Source organism: Mrakia frigida (genome assembly GCF_051309035.1).
Source record: "Mrakia frigida strain ATCC 22029 unplaced genomic scaffold BDY24scaffold_25, whole genome shotgun sequence".
Classification (NCBI taxonomy): domain Eukaryota; kingdom Fungi; phylum Basidiomycota; class Tremellomycetes; order Cystofilobasidiales; family Mrakiaceae; genus Mrakia; species Mrakia frigida.
The window spans coordinates 245,479-258,770 of NW_027481256.1; the positions used below are offsets into that span (position 1 = coordinate 245,479).

Consider the following 13,292-nt stretch of genomic DNA (forward strand, 5'->3'; position numbering starts at 1 on the left):
TTGATCGAGCTGCGGAGGCGGAACAGGGATTAAGTCATGCTTTTTTCCTCTTTTATGTTTTACTTGCGGTGAGTATAGTTGCTCGGGGACTTTATCGTCACGGACGAGGTAAAGAAAAGTGAGTGAAGGAACGGGAGGGAGGGACGAGCTCGAACCTTTTCTCCCTTTCTCCCCTCTGTGCAACGAGAAACGCCTGAGGAGAGAAGACGGTATATCAAGTTAGGTGATGCAGTAAGGTATGGTGTAGAGAAATACGGAGATTGATAGATGCGAAGAGATAACGAGAAGAGTGTGAGAGAGAAGAGAAGAGGCGAAGAGTCCAAAAGTGAGACGAAAGATATCTAAAGCAGGGAGAGAGACGGCAGAGGTAGAGACTCAAAGTCCAGCCTTGGCCTTCTTGAAGGCAGCGGCGATGTCACTAGAGGAGAACAATGTAGAGTCAGCGAAAAGAAGAGAGCAAGAGGACGAGAAGAGCAGAGACTCACTTTGAGGAGAAGTCGAGGGAAAGTCCAGCGTCGGCGTGACACCTCGAGATCAAGACTGAGAACCGATCGGCGACTGAGCAGAGCTCTCCTTGCGCCTCATCGGCAACGACTTGGACGAGCTCGGTGGAAGTTTGGGAGGAACCTTCGGTGTTGGAAGATTGATCGAACTGAAGAGGGAAGAGAAGGAAGAGTCAGCGACGCGTTCGTCGTTAAAACAAAACAAGGAGGGAGAGACGTGCGTGTTTGTGGATCCTCTTGTAGAGGGTTTCGATACTGTAGACAACGAAGAGCGAAAGGAAAGTCAGAGAGCTGAGAGAAAGAGGTCGACGAGACGCGACTCACGTCTTCCTCATGTCCTTCCCGTCGAACTCCTTGACGATTCGTTTCAGAACGATCTTGTTGTACTGAGGGTTCGTGGCGACGTCGTTGGCCGAGGAAGAAGTGATTATTCGTTCCACACCTTCGACGAAATCCTGTTGCCGAAGAGGAAGAAGGAGAATTAGAGGTTGCTTTCAACGACGACGAAGAGGAGAACGAGATCGACTTACGATCAACCTCGCCAGAGGTTTCCGAACCACCAGTCGAACGTAAGAGTCCATGTTCTCCCTGTAGATGCCCTGAGCTCGAGCGAGGAGGATCTGGAAAGTTGCTGGGTTTTGCTGGGACATTTCGGCGATGAAGAAGTGCATGTTCTCTGGGAAGGAGAAGACGAGGTCAGCATCGGTCTCGACACTCGCAGATCAAGAGACGGAGAGACGTACCTATCAAGATGACATGGTAGTTGAGCTGTCCCTTATCCTCGTGAGCGAGTCCCTCAGCCCCATCCATCTTGGCGAGCTGCTGTAACGATTCGAACATCACGTTGGCGATCTTCTCGTAGGACGCGTCGACCGTTGCTCTGATCTCGAGACCGTCGGTTCCGACGAGTTGACTTTCGAAGAGCTCAATGAAGACCTGTGAAGATGCGAGGGGGAGATCGTCAGCGAGGAGCGTTTGAGGGAGAAGGGGAGGGAGGAGAAGAGACGAACTGGGAAGTGCTTGACGAAGGGAGCGACTCCTTTCCGCTTCTTGATGGTGATCTTGGTTCCTTCGATCGACTTGACTTGACTCGCCTGCACGAGAAGAAGAGCCGATGTCAGTCGAGATCGCGGAATGGAGGAGGGAGAGGGGGGACGAGACGAGGAGACGAACGATGAACTGATCCAAAGTGACCGTCAGACGCTGGAGCTGCTTTTGGAAGAGCCGAACCATGAAGTCGATATTCCGATCCTCAGCGTCCGTCAGGAACCTCTCGCAAGCCGCCATGATGCCGACGATCTGCCTGCAAAAGTCGAACGATGAGCGAAGTCAGCTTCTCGTCGAAAAGGAACGAACACTCGAGCAGCACAAAGAAGACGAGGTACTTACATCTGATCCCTCTGTAGAGCTCCATCGATCCAACCCTTCATCTCGGGAGCCAAGAAGCCAAAGATGAGATCCATCGCTGAGCGTACGAGCTTCTGAGCTCCAGGCCCCATTCCGTTCGAGGCGAATCGAGCGGCCTGACGACGGAAGTAGGACTCGAGACCCATGTAGTCGGCGAAGGTGGCTTCTTGCGAGTTGACGTGGAGGAAGGAGGAAATGAAGGTTTCCTCTCGGTAGACCATGTTGGCGATTTGGGTGAAGGCTCGTTCGAAGGCCTGACGATGAAGAAACAGAAGGAGCGACGCGTCAGACGTTGCGTTCGAGAACGAGGCTTCGAGGACGCCCAGGTCGAGCGCAAAGGTCTGAAGATGAAGAGAAAGGCTGTGAACTCACTCCACTAGCTTTCATGTCGGAATCAGACTTCTTGTCCTTTCGACCACCGTCCATCGGCGACCGAAGAGCAGCCATCGTCTTGGATCGAGCGAGAGCTCCTGTGGACTTCGGTCCCTGGTGCGATGATCCTCCAGTGACGAAACCTGACAAGAACGGGCGAAGTGATCGTCAGCAAGGAGAAAGCCCAACGCGTTTCGAGCTCGAAGAGAGATGATCCAACTCACTCTCCGCCGACTCCTCCTGATCCGACTTCTTGACCTTCGCAATGTAAGCCATCAACACATCCTTCATCTCCTTTTTGTGCAGATCACTCGCAACTCCGAAGTATCCCTGACGTCCCAGATGCAAATCGAAAGTCGGAGTCAGCGAGTCGATCTCGAGGACGCGACGAAGAGACAATCGAACGTCGAACTCACAGCACAGAGCTTTTGATACCGATCCTCGTCGAGCTCCTTCATATAGAGAATCAATCCAGCATACTTGACGAGGTTCTTCTCCATCGAAAGATGATTCTTGATGATCGGGTTGGCGGATTTGGCGTCCTTGTCGGCAAGGAGCATCTCCGACTGAACGAAAGCCAGACGAGAGACGTCAGTGAAGAGCTACTAGCTTCGCAATGAGAACGAGGGCTTACCTGGAACTTGAACATGATGTAGAGATAATCTGAGATCCGCTTGGTGAACTGGGAGTTGTGAGTCTGATACTCGGCGATTCGTTCGATAGCGGCAGCCATGTCTCCGACGGCTGAGGAACGAGAGGAAGGAAGTCAGTTCAATCGAAGCGATATCCAGACGCGGACGTAGGAATGATGTGCTGCACTCACCGGTGTCCTTCCCAGCTTGGAGAGCCTTGTAGAGAGACGAAGCAGCGGATTCGAGAGCCTGAACTCCTCGATCCGACTCGAGGGATTCCTGGGTGAGAATCATGAGGTCCTGCTTATCGACGTTGACGATTTGCTATGGCAAGACAGAGAAGAGAATGGACGATCAGTTTGAGTGCAGGAAATCGAAGAGCTCGAGAGAGAAAAGACGAACGAGGAGGTTCTCGAGTTCAGCGAGAAGAGCCTTCTGATTCGAAGTCTGGACCTGCAGACCTCGGTTCTGGGACTCGATGTAGGAGATGTCGTCCGAAACAGCCTAATCAGGAACGGTGGTGGTATCAGCACTTGTTCGTGACGAGAGGTGGGAAGCAAAATGAAAGCTCACGTTCAACTGCATCTTGTAACCCATGATCTTCGCGTCCGTCTCGTCGAGTTGGAGGATCGCACGGTCAATATGCTCCAGAACGAGAGCTACTCGTTCGTCGGCTTCCAGGAAAGAGTGAATGTTGGCCTGTAAGAAGAGAAGGAAAGAGGTAGAGAGCAGAAAGTCAGGACGCGCCCGACCGCGTTGAGAGAAAGAGATAGACGCACAGCTTCTAAAGCTCCCAGCTCATCGGCCAGTCTTCGTTCCATCTCACCCTTCCCGTCCTTTAAGCCCGTACCACTTCCACCAAGCGTGGTCAATGAACTCCAATCCCAACCCTCCAACATCTCCTCGACGTTCGCTAAAATCACATCCTCTCCGTCGTCGACTCCAGCCGGAGTTAGAGGATCGTCCGATAGAAGAAGATCTCTCGAGAAAGAAGTTTGGAGAGGTGGAGGAAGGAGGGAGAGCTTCCGGTGGGATCGAGAGGTGGACGGAGTAGGAGCTGGTGCAGCTCCATTTGAGGGAGGAGGAGGAGCGAGGGAGTTGGAAGACGAAGAGGTACTGAGAGGTATCGATACTGATAGAGGGATGGCGGAGGGAGCTACTGATGGAGGTGGTGCTGGCGTGGGAATTTGAGGAGAGGCGGATCGTGACGGGGAGGAGGAGACGATTGGGAGGGTGTCCTTCGGACGCGTCGTAGTTGGAGATGGAGAGACTCGAATGGATGGAGAGGGTTGGACGACGTCGAGGGAAGACTTGGGTTGAGGTGGTGGTACTCCTCGGGGGATGGTGATTGAGATCTTGGGAGTGGGTGTTGACATTTGACGAGTGGGAGTGGTAGAACGAAGAGGGACGGTCGAGGGTTTGGGTGAAGGTGAAGGATTGAGGGGAGATGGCTGTATGGGAGCTCTGAACGCGGAATTCGACGTCGTTCTACCCATTCCCTGCGAGCTGCTCTGCGATTCGCTACTCGTCCTCGGCTCTGAACCCATTCCTCTCGGTTCGTCTCCGCTCCTTCTGCTTCCTCCTCCACCGCCGTTCTCCCTTCCGTTCGAGCCGTTGCTCATTCCCGACCTCCCAGCTGGCACACCATTGCGAGATGGCTGAACGGGATCCTGTCCAGAGTACGAGGAAGCTGGCGACCGAGAGGAGGAGATTGGCGGACGGGGACGAGGAGGGAGAGGGGAAGCGCCTGGAGGGTAGGGAGAGTTGCTGTATTGCGAGCCGCTGTACTGAGATCCTCCTGCGTCGGAACCACCTCCGTAGCCACCAGAGGAGGCCGTTGAGTCGTGAGAAGGTCGTCGAAGAGGGTAGGAAGGTGCTGGAAGTGAGTCTGCAGAAGGAGAGAAGGAGAAGAGCAGGTGAGCTTGATCGTCGACTCGAAATCGGCTAAGGGACTCTCCTACGCCGCGAACGAGACTCACCGCCAGCTCGAGAATCTACCTCGGGTCTTACAGCGAAGCCGTTCATTCTGGGAAGCTTGCCAACCCAACCCTTGTAGGTCTTGACGACGGCTTCGAGGAAGACGGCCTGCTCTCGTTCACGTTCCGTTTCCCATCGGTAGGTCTTGCTCATGGTGAGAGAGAAGTGAAGAGGCTGAAGAAGAAGATAACACAAATGCGTGAGTGACGAGTTATAACCAAAAGCAGAGCGAATCGAAGAAAGCATCCCCGAGGAACGAAGGTCGGAAGAAGGGGAAGGGAGGGAAGGAGAGGGCAAGCTCACGTCCGTAACCTCGACGAGCCTCAGATCCTCGAGGTTCCAGGTCTTTCCTTTGGAGAAGGTCATATTCGAGTTCCTCTTGGCCTTGTGGATGAAGCAGCGACCAGTCCGAGAGGCTGTAGGATTGGAAGAGAGGAAGGAAGGGTCAGGTTGAGCTCGGGCGTCATCAATCGCGTTGTTGCTCGAGAAAGAGATGTTCCTGCTGCCCGTAGAAGACTGTAAACACCCTATCCCCTGACTCCATGATATGCTAGTGGAACAAGAAGCGATCGCTTCCAGTTTTTCTGAGCTCAAAAAGCTCATCGTTGGGAAGCTGAAGCTCGAGGTCGCTCTGACCTCGTTGCTCCTTCCCTCCTTCGGACACGTCCTTCCCTTCCTTCCCCAACCCCAAGCAAGATACACAGTTCTAGGACTCACAAGCTAGCATCAAAAACCTCGGCTTCCTTCCCTGCTCATCTTCCTCCCATATCTTGAGATGCGAGATGTAGGATTCCTCGAGAGCTCCGTCTTCGAGAGATCGCTTCGAGAAGAGCGAGGCGATGATCTCCTGCTGAATGGAAGCACCGGACGCTTGGGCGGCCATACGTGGAGGAGGGGGATGGAAGGCAGGACAGAAGAAGCTCTCGTTGGCGACGGAAAGGAGAGAGGTGCTCGTATGGATGGTGAGAGGTGAGGGCAAGGAGGAGGGGAGGACAGCGAAGCTCAACTTCAAGTCGTTTCGAGCTTTCACTTCCTTCCTCTTGACGTTTACTCCCTCCCTTTACCGTTTTGTTACTTCGGACCAGATACATTTTACCTTCTTCTTCGGACGATGAACCACACTTCCGAGATCGGATCCTTCGTTCTCAGGTTCGCGGAGGGGCTGCAGACCTCTTCTTTTGTTCGGGAACGGAATCTTCTCCCTCGTCTCTGCTTTAGGTTGCAGCGTCAACTTGACTCCCTAACCCTTGAGTCTACAATTGCTCAAAACAACGAGGAGCTCCAGAGCTCATCATCTAGAGCCTCACTGTCTCCGAGTCGTGAACTGGGGGAAACGACCCGATGTCTACCTCGACGCCTCATCTAGACTCGTTATCGCCAGAATCCTATCTCGTACCTCCCATCCCATCCAGTCGTCTACCGTCTACATCCTTCAGCAGCTGATGCTCCAGGGACATTTGCATCTACGGCTCTCGCTCTCGCGTGGAATCGCTCGTCCAAACTGTCCGCCCTCCCTTCCCTCAAGCTGAAGGTTAAAGCCCATCCCGTTTAACTCCTTGATACCGTTTATACTAGCACCGCCATGTTCCCAAAGAGATTACCTTAGACCACAGCCCAGCTCTTCTGATGAAAATGGCCTGGACGCGTCGCGGAGGCCGGCTCTCTTTCGCCTTTGTTCCTCGAGTCCTCTTGACAGCAACCTCTCGATCCTCTCCTTCCCTCACGCATACATCAGTTTTTTTCTTCGTGACTACGAGATACTCAGGGAAGATTCACTGGAAGAGGCGAGCCTTCGGATCTCGTGGCATCGAATCGAGCGTCGCAGCTTTGCTCGCTCTTCGATGATCGAACCTCGAGTCTTTCACTCTTTGATCCAGATGTGACAGTCCCCTTCCTCTGTCGTGCTCGGGTCGTACGATTTCCTCAGCGATCAAATGCAGCGTCTCTAGGCGTTCTCCTCAACCTCGACGCGTCGTTGACCTTCTTTCCTAGCCGTCGTCTCTTCCAAAGGCAGTTCGTCGCTCCTTCGCTCAACCCCGCGTCGCCCAATTCCTATACCTCTCGTTCCTCTCTCTGCGACGATCTCACCTCAACTGTTCCTCGATATCGTCCCCTTGAAGATGGCTTTGAGCTTGTCGGGACGGGGAAGAGGACAGACCTCCACTCTATGTTACTTCGATTCCGATAGGATTTCGGCTTCTGCCCTTTACCCTTTGTGCGGAGAGATGGTGGTAGCAATAATCTGACTCGCCCGCCTTTTCAGAAGTCAAAGCTTTCTCGATCCGCTGCATGAACAGGGCGAAGTCAAGCTCAGATCAACAAAGACGAAGGAGAAACGCGATATCGGGACGCGTTCAGCCCTCGCCCTCGTTTCTCAACCCGCTCAGGTCGTAGCGGGTGAAAATATTCATGCTCGGGAATCAGAAATACTGCTCTAGAGGACCTCGATCTGCTCTCCTCAGCGAGGAGAGAGGGTTCGCCCTTCCAGGAGAGAGGGCGAGTTTTACCTTTTTTTCAAGAACCCCGTGTCGACCGGAGGCGTTCCTCTTCCTCTGACTCGGCTGCTTCCTTCCCCTCCCTTCCAAGAAACCAAGAGCTGAAAAGCAAGCTCACGTTTTTTTTTTTCGATTCCATCCCTTCCTCCCTCCTAACCACAACCTCCAACCCTTCAAACTCCTTACTAAACTCTTCTCTACCACCCCTCCACCTCAACCTCAACCCCAAATGTCCTCTGAATTCCCTACCATCGTCCCTGCCTCGTCTGGGTCTTCTACTCCCGCCGCGATGAGTCGAGCACCCGCGTCGAGCGCTGCTCCTTCCTCGGGTCTTCCTGCAGGAGGAGGATCTATGGGAACCTTCGGTGTCAAGACTGGACTCGCTCAGGTGAGCAGGCTCTCCTTTTCTTCGAACGGTGCTTTGGGGTGGAAGGAGACATGGGAGACGGGAGAGGACAGAGGGACAGAGATGCGGGGAGGGCAAGATGGATTGGGATCGATGAGAGACGGGTTGACTTTTTGAGAAGGGAAGATCGAAGCTGACCTCTTTCTTTTCTTTCTTTTTTCTTCTTCCATCGATGTTCTCCCCGCTCTCGTCTACTAGGTGAGTCCCTCCTTGTTTTCGATGAGATGCAGAAGGAGGAGAACGAGCACGAAGCTGACTCCGCCTCTCCCTTCCTTCCTCTTCCCTTCCCTCCCCTCCCTCCCTACGACCCGATCTTACTCTCCTTGTGTGACGGGTTCTCAATGATCTACTAGATGGTAAGCTTCCCTTTCCTCTCTCTCACCCTCGACGATTCTCGAAGCAGAAAAATCGACGAGGTCGTCGATGATCTCGGGCTCTCTCTCCCTTCGACTTTTTCTGAGCCCACATGCTGACCTTCTCTTTTCTCTCTGCTCTTCCCTCAGCTCAAAGGAGGTGTTATCATCGACGTCGTCAACGTCGAGCAGGCTCGAATTGCTGAGGAGGCTGGAGCTTGTGCCGTTATGGCTCTCGAGCGTGTGCCAGGTTCGTCGATTTCGATCTGCTTTCCGTTCCTCCGTTGGTCCTCCTTCGTTGAGCTGATTTCAGTCTCTCTTGGTCCTCTCAGCTGACATCAGGAAGGAGGGAGGTGTCGCTAGGATGTCCGACCCCAAGATGATCAAGGAGATCATGGCGTGAGTCATCTATCAGAGAGGAGGAAGGGAGGGGAGATCGAAGCTGACCTCGTCGCTTTACTTTTCGTTTTGACTCTCTTCCAGCGCTGTTACGTGAGTCTCACACCCTTCTATAGCTCGTAGAATGTGACCTTGAAGCTAACAACATCCTTCCTACAGCATTCCCGTCATGGCTAAGGTCAGGATCGGACATTTCGTCGAGGCCCAGTGAGTCGACTCTCTTTTCTCGATCCGCAAATCGAGCTGCTCCGCCATCGACTTCTCATGTCTATCTTTCGTAGCTGACCTATCTCGCTCCTCGTGTTTTCCAGGATCATCCAGCACGTCGGAGGTTCGTCTTCGATCTCCTCCCTTCCCTCCTCGCCTCCTCGCTGACTTCCGCCTCCCTTGTTCTTCTTTCTTTCCAGTCGACTACATCGACGAGTCCGAGGTCCTTACCCCCGCCGACGAGCAGGTACGTTCATTCCCTTCGCTTCCCTTCTGAGCTGAGCTGATCTCTTTCCCTCGATTCTCTCCTCCAGCACCACATCAACAAGCACACCTTCAAGATCCCCTTCGTCTGTGGATGCCGAGACCTCGGAGAGGCTCTTCGACGAATCTCGGAGGGAGCTGCCATGATCCGAACCAAGGGAGAGGCCGGAACCGGAAACATCGTCGAGGCCGTTCGACACGAGCGACGAGTGATGGGAGAGATTCGACGAGCGTCCGCCATGACCGACGAGGAGCTTTACGCTTTCGCTAAGGAGCTCGGAGCTCCTTACCACCTGTTGAAGGAGACCGCTAGGCTGAAGAGGCTCCCAGTTGTGAGTACACATTGCTCCGAAGAGAAGAGGAAGAGGAAGGAGGAGAGAGCGCTGATCCCGTTCCGTCGTCGTCCTTGCAGGTGAACTTCGCTGCTGGAGGAATCGCCACCCCCGCCGATGCTGCTTTGGTGAGTCTTTTTGATCTCCTACTTCATTCATTCGCTCAGATCCGAAGCTGACCTCTCCTCGTTCTCCCAGATGATGCAACTCGGATGTGATGGAGGTTCGTCTCGACGCGTCCTTGGAACCCCTCCCTTCCCGTGTTTGAGCTGACTTTCCACTCTCCTGTTTCTCACCTTCAGTCTTCGTCGGATCCGGTATCTTCCACGTTCGTCCCCGTTCTTTCGTTTGAGCTCTTCGCCATTCCACGAGACCCGAAGCTAACTCGATCTCCCCTCCTCCTTCTGTTCCTTTAGTCTGGTGACCCCGTCAAGCGAGCGCGAGCCATCGTTCAGGCCGTTACCCACCACAACGTGAGCGCATCTCTCTCTCGAAATTGATCAGCTTCGTTCAGTTGCTGACTTTCTGCCTTCTCTCTTCTTCACTCGCTCTCAGAACCCCGCCATCGTACGTCCTTCTTCTCTCGCCGATCTTTCCAATCGACTCGCTGACCTCTTTTCTCCTTCCTTTTCACCTCCCTAGCTCGCCGAGATCTCGGAGGACATCGGAGAGGCCATGGTCGGACTCACCATGTTCGTTTCATCTCTATCTCTCCCTCCCTCCCTTTCCCGCCTCGCATCCCCTCACCTCTTCCTCCTTCCGTCTCGATCCCCAAACTGACTGATCTTTCTTGCATCTTCCTTCCCATTCTCAGCGACGCGAACACCCGAGGGGGATCTTACGCCGCTCGAGGAATCTAAGCGACGAAAAAGACTCTAAAATTTCGCTTGCTTCGTTCGTTTCAACACTTGGACGACAAGTTTCGTAGCGTCATCAGTTACTGTATCCAAAAATGGGACTAGAAATTACTATAAACACAACACTCCCCTGTTCCGCTTCCCAGTGTCGAGTTTGAGGACAGAGAGAGCGGCGGGAGGGAAAGAGCGACGCGTTGAGTCGAGGCATCCTTGCTTGGCCAGGTCTTTCCCTCGAACCGACCGATCGAAGAATTTTGCGACAGTTGCCTTTCTTTCGGAGAGCGGCCAGCAGATCCGCTCGCCCGTAGAGGTGCAGCGGAGGGAAACGACTTCTCCGACGCGTCGTCTCGAGCTCCCGCCTCCTTCGATTCGATTCAGGTCCCGTCAGCTTATCTCAGCCCATCTCCCTTTTCTCGTCGAGATCCTTCCCTCTCAGGACGACTCATGCCTCTCGGAATCCGAGTCAACTCCATCCTCGTCTACCTTTACCCATCAGGAATGAGGTGAGACTGGTTCGAGCTCCTTTTTATCCCTAGCTTGCTGATTCTGCTCTGACGCTTCTTTCGTTCGTCACAGCACCATCGACTCGGCAGCGAACTGATCCCTGGACGGTCGAGACTCTTCGAATGATCCCTGCTCGTACGTTCTGGCTGTTTTGACCTTCGATGCGCTGACGAGCACTTTTTGTCCTCGACCAAGATCGATTCGGTCAAATCGAGAACCTCGCAGGTTCCATCCTCTTCCGGCTAGCGAGTACTCGAACGGACTCAACATCCACTTGGATGGAGGATGGCTTCTTGTGAGTCGAAACTTGTGTCGTTTCAAGTACCGAGCGGAGAGAACGACGAAGACGCTGATTCACGACGTGTCGTTTCTTTTGTTTTGCAGACCGAGTCTGCTGCTCGATTCCTCCCCGACAAGACCGCTTAGCCGTTCTCGCCCGTATGTTTACGATTCATGACGCCCATTTTCTGCTAAAATCGTAGCTTGAAGATCGTGCAGCTCAACGTCAGGGAGAACGTACGACTCGGACAAGTTAACGACGCTCTAGGTGAAGGCCCTAATCCAGAAATCTATAGATTCCTCCTCCTCCATCGCTCCAGCTCCCTAAGCAGCGAAGACGGGACGCTGAGGACGGGCGAGCTCAACCTCAAACTCCTCCCCTCCTCACCCGTCTTCCATCCCTTCCTTCGCACGAGGATCCTCGTTTGCGTACCATCTATGTCGTCCATGAAAAGTCTATAGGACGTAAAAGGGGGAAGGCAGGCTCAAGCGAGAGCCTTATGAACCTCTGGACGATCCTTTTCCTGTTCCCAAAACGGGCGAGGGAGCTCGTAGCCTCTGCGAGAGGAGAGTAAGAGTCAGCAATCTCGAGACATAGAGACGAAGAGTGGAAACACATGAAGCCCACTGGGTAGTCCGACCATAGCTGTGAAGGCGAGAAGAGAAAGGGGAAAAGGTTCAGCGAAAGACGACGAAGGAAAGGAAGAGGAGACGCGTCGAAAACGAACCTGATCCCTCCCAACCTCGAAACCATCGCCGCTTCTTCCTGCTTCAGCACTCCCTTCTCTTCGTCCCAAGCACTCTCTAGAACATGGATCTTTCGGACCCTCCCGAACTGCAAACCGAACTCACGAAAGTCAGCTTCACCCTCTCTTTCCCTCCTCCTCCCTTCACTTCGCTCGTAAACAAACCGTTCACTCACCACCACATGCCCTCCCGTCTCCTTTCCCTCATCATCCGTGACAGCCCACTCATGATGCAACGTGCACTCCAAACTGAACACGCTCTCGCCCACTCTCGGTGGGCCCACCGTCGTGCTCTTGACGGGAGTCAGCCCAGAAAGAGCCCACTCGCTCACGGACGGGGGAGCGTCGATGGAGGTGAAGTTCGCTGCTTCGAGGAACGTTTCCGAGATCATGGAGACGACGAATTCCTTGGTGGAGGAGATGTTGGCGTAGGAGTCCTTGCCGTTTGGGTAGAAGGGAGAGATGGAGATCATGAGGATGGGAGGGGAGCCAGAGACGAGGTTGAAGAATCTGAGAAGACGAGGAAGGCATTTAGGGTCAGTTTTAGTAGGCCAAATATAGAAGAGGCGGATCGGGAGAGAACGAACGAGTAGGGAGCGAGGTTGAGAGTGCCGTCGAGGGAGACGGTCGAGAGGAAGGCGATGGGACGAGGAGTCTGAAGGGATGAAGGTGGAAATTCTGTGAGAAAAGCAAGCTGGTACAAGTAAAGAGAACAAACTGACCACTCCTGATATCAAAGCAGCGTAGAGCTTGGGCATCGTACCGGGATCGAGCTCTTTCCGAGGTTGGGAGGAGTGATGGGCTGAGGCGAGGGGAAGGGAGTTGAGTCCTGAGGAGCAGAGGGAGGAAAAGAAGGAACTCCGAGTCAGCGAGCCGCCGAGTATAGAGGAACACGACCTGAGCTGTGGTAGAGAAGCATAGGCTGCGAAGGAGGAGGAAGAAGACGACGACGAGGAGAGCGCGCTCTTCGCTTTGTGCTCCTCCCCCTTCCCTGAAGCTTCCTGAAGCTGGTCGATGAGCTAAATGTGATCTCTAAGTCTGAAGAGAGAGTTTGCCTGTGAGATCGGGTCCCGAAAGTCGAGAGGAGGAGCTCGAGAGAGAGCTGCGAACGAGACAAGACTCGACGAGCTCGCTCCCTCCTTGTCGACTTCTTCGTGTGCTCCCAAACGGCTAGTCTCCCCACTGTAGAAACAGACCCGACCCTGAACATGCTGCTTCAAAGTTGAAGAAGAGAGCAGATTCTCACCTTGACCGGGCGTCCAGTCTGGGTCTGCTGCTTTGGTGAGCTCGAACGGAGGCGGAGTCGAGGAGGACGGCGAAGGGAAGTCGGGCCTCAGAGCTTCCTGCTGCTTGAAAGGCAATCGAGAGGAGGTGGACATCGGCTTGAGATAGAAAGAGTAGAAAGAAGGGGAGAGGATGTGCTGGTTGTAGTTGGAGAGTCGAAGGAGAAAGAGAAAGAGGTGGGCTGAAGATTCAGAGGTGGGCTGATCCGTGAGGACTCGATTTTCTGATGCTTTCTTCGAAGATCTAGAAGAAGATAAGCCGCGGACCGGGAAAGA

The 13,292-nt window shown here is 53.8% G+C and overlaps 3 protein-coding genes across 3 annotated transcripts; 1 reads left to right on the forward strand and 2 right to left on the reverse strand.

The window, feature by feature from the left end:
• Window positions 1–207: 207 nt before the first annotated feature.
• BDY24DRAFT_396091 (SEC3 family protein) lies at window positions 208–5,866 on the reverse strand. The gene is made up of 20 exons (XM_076641396.1): window positions 5,609–5,866; window positions 5,195–5,307; window positions 4,894–5,065; window positions 3,694–4,802; window positions 3,488–3,613; window positions 3,317–3,418; window positions 3,106–3,238; window positions 2,917–3,026; window positions 2,699–2,848; window positions 2,507–2,612; window positions 2,283–2,425; window positions 1,893–2,164; window positions 1,677–1,806; window positions 1,514–1,597; window positions 1,247–1,439; window positions 1,034–1,179; window positions 828–958; window positions 725–758; window positions 486–652; window positions 208–418 (listed from the first exon to the last, which is right to left on the reverse strand). Exons 1-20 carry the CDS (start codon window positions 5,772–5,774, stop codon window positions 376–378), a joined length of 3,630 nt encoding a protein of 1,209 aa, XP_076494673.1. The 5' UTR covers window positions 5,775–5,866; the 3' UTR covers window positions 208–375.
• A 1,552-nt stretch (window positions 5,867–7,418) lies between these two features.
• On the forward strand, window positions 7,419–10,397 carry BDY24DRAFT_364564 (pyridoxal 5'-phosphate synthase subunit PdxS). Its single transcript, XM_076637913.1, has 15 exons — window positions 7,419–7,777; window positions 8,296–8,395; window positions 8,478–8,544; window positions 8,629–8,637; window positions 8,704–8,751; window positions 8,856–8,875; window positions 8,952–8,998; window positions 9,066–9,347; window positions 9,428–9,475; window positions 9,546–9,570; window positions 9,650–9,675; window positions 9,764–9,820; window positions 9,903–9,914; window positions 9,990–10,039; window positions 10,162–10,397. Exons 1-15 carry the CDS (start codon window positions 7,616–7,618, stop codon window positions 10,205–10,207), a joined length of 999 nt encoding a protein of 332 aa, XP_076494674.1. The 5' UTR covers window positions 7,419–7,615; the 3' UTR covers window positions 10,208–10,397.
• Window positions 10,398–11,165: 768 nt separating this feature from the next.
• On the reverse strand, window positions 11,166–13,167 carry BDY24DRAFT_396095 (flavin reductase family protein). The gene is made up of 7 exons (XM_076641397.1): window positions 12,980–13,167; window positions 12,456–12,562; window positions 12,321–12,388; window positions 11,910–12,243; window positions 11,716–11,822; window positions 11,616–11,633; window positions 11,166–11,545 (listed from the first exon to the last, which is right to left on the reverse strand). Exons 1-7 carry the CDS (start codon window positions 13,110–13,112, stop codon window positions 11,473–11,475), a joined length of 840 nt encoding a protein of 279 aa, XP_076494675.1. The 5' UTR covers window positions 13,113–13,167; the 3' UTR covers window positions 11,166–11,472.
• Between the last annotated feature and the right edge of the window lie 125 nt (window positions 13,168–13,292).

What these genes read in the sequence shown, in the direction of transcription:
- BDY24DRAFT_396091 (XM_076641396.1), bottom strand. Translation starts at nt 5,774, where the DNA reads ATGGCCGCCCAAGCGTCCGGTGCTTCCATTCAGCAGGAGATCATCGCC. An exon ending in TCAGGAGGAGTCGGCGGAGA is followed by an intron (nt 2,426 to 2,506) that starts GTGAGTTGGATC and finishes CGTTCTTGTCAG; the next exon opens with GTTTCGTCACTGGAGGATCA. An exon ending in GCTCTACAGAGGGATCAGAT is followed by an intron (nt 1,807 to 1,892) that starts GTAAGTACCTCG and finishes CGACTTTTGCAG; the next exon opens with GCAGATCGTCGGCATCATGG.
- BDY24DRAFT_364564 (XM_076637913.1), top strand. Translation starts at nt 7,616, where the DNA reads ATGTCCTCTGAATTCCCTACCATCGTCCCTGCCTCGTCTGGGTCTTCT. An exon ending in CCCCCGCCGATGCTGCTTTG is followed by an intron (nt 9,476 to 9,545) that starts GTGAGTCTTTTT and finishes TCGTTCTCCCAG; the next exon opens with ATGATGCAACTCGGATGTGA. An exon ending in GCAACTCGGATGTGATGGAG is followed by an intron (nt 9,571 to 9,649) that starts GTTCGTCTCGAC and finishes TCTCACCTTCAG; the next exon opens with TCTTCGTCGGATCCGGTATC.
- BDY24DRAFT_396095 (XM_076641397.1), bottom strand. Translation starts at nt 13,112, where the DNA reads ATGTCCACCTCCTCTCGATTGCCTTTCAAGCAGCAGGAAGCTCTGAGG. An exon ending in AGACTGGACGCCCGGTCAAG is followed by an intron (nt 12,563 to 12,979) that starts GTGAGAATCTGC and finishes TCTGCTCCTCAG; the next exon opens with GACTCAACTCCCTTCCCCTC. An exon ending in AGACGGGAGGGCATGTGGTG is followed by an intron (nt 11,823 to 11,909) that starts GTGAGTGAACGG and finishes TTCGGTTTGCAG; the next exon opens with TTCGGGAGGGTCCGAAAGAT.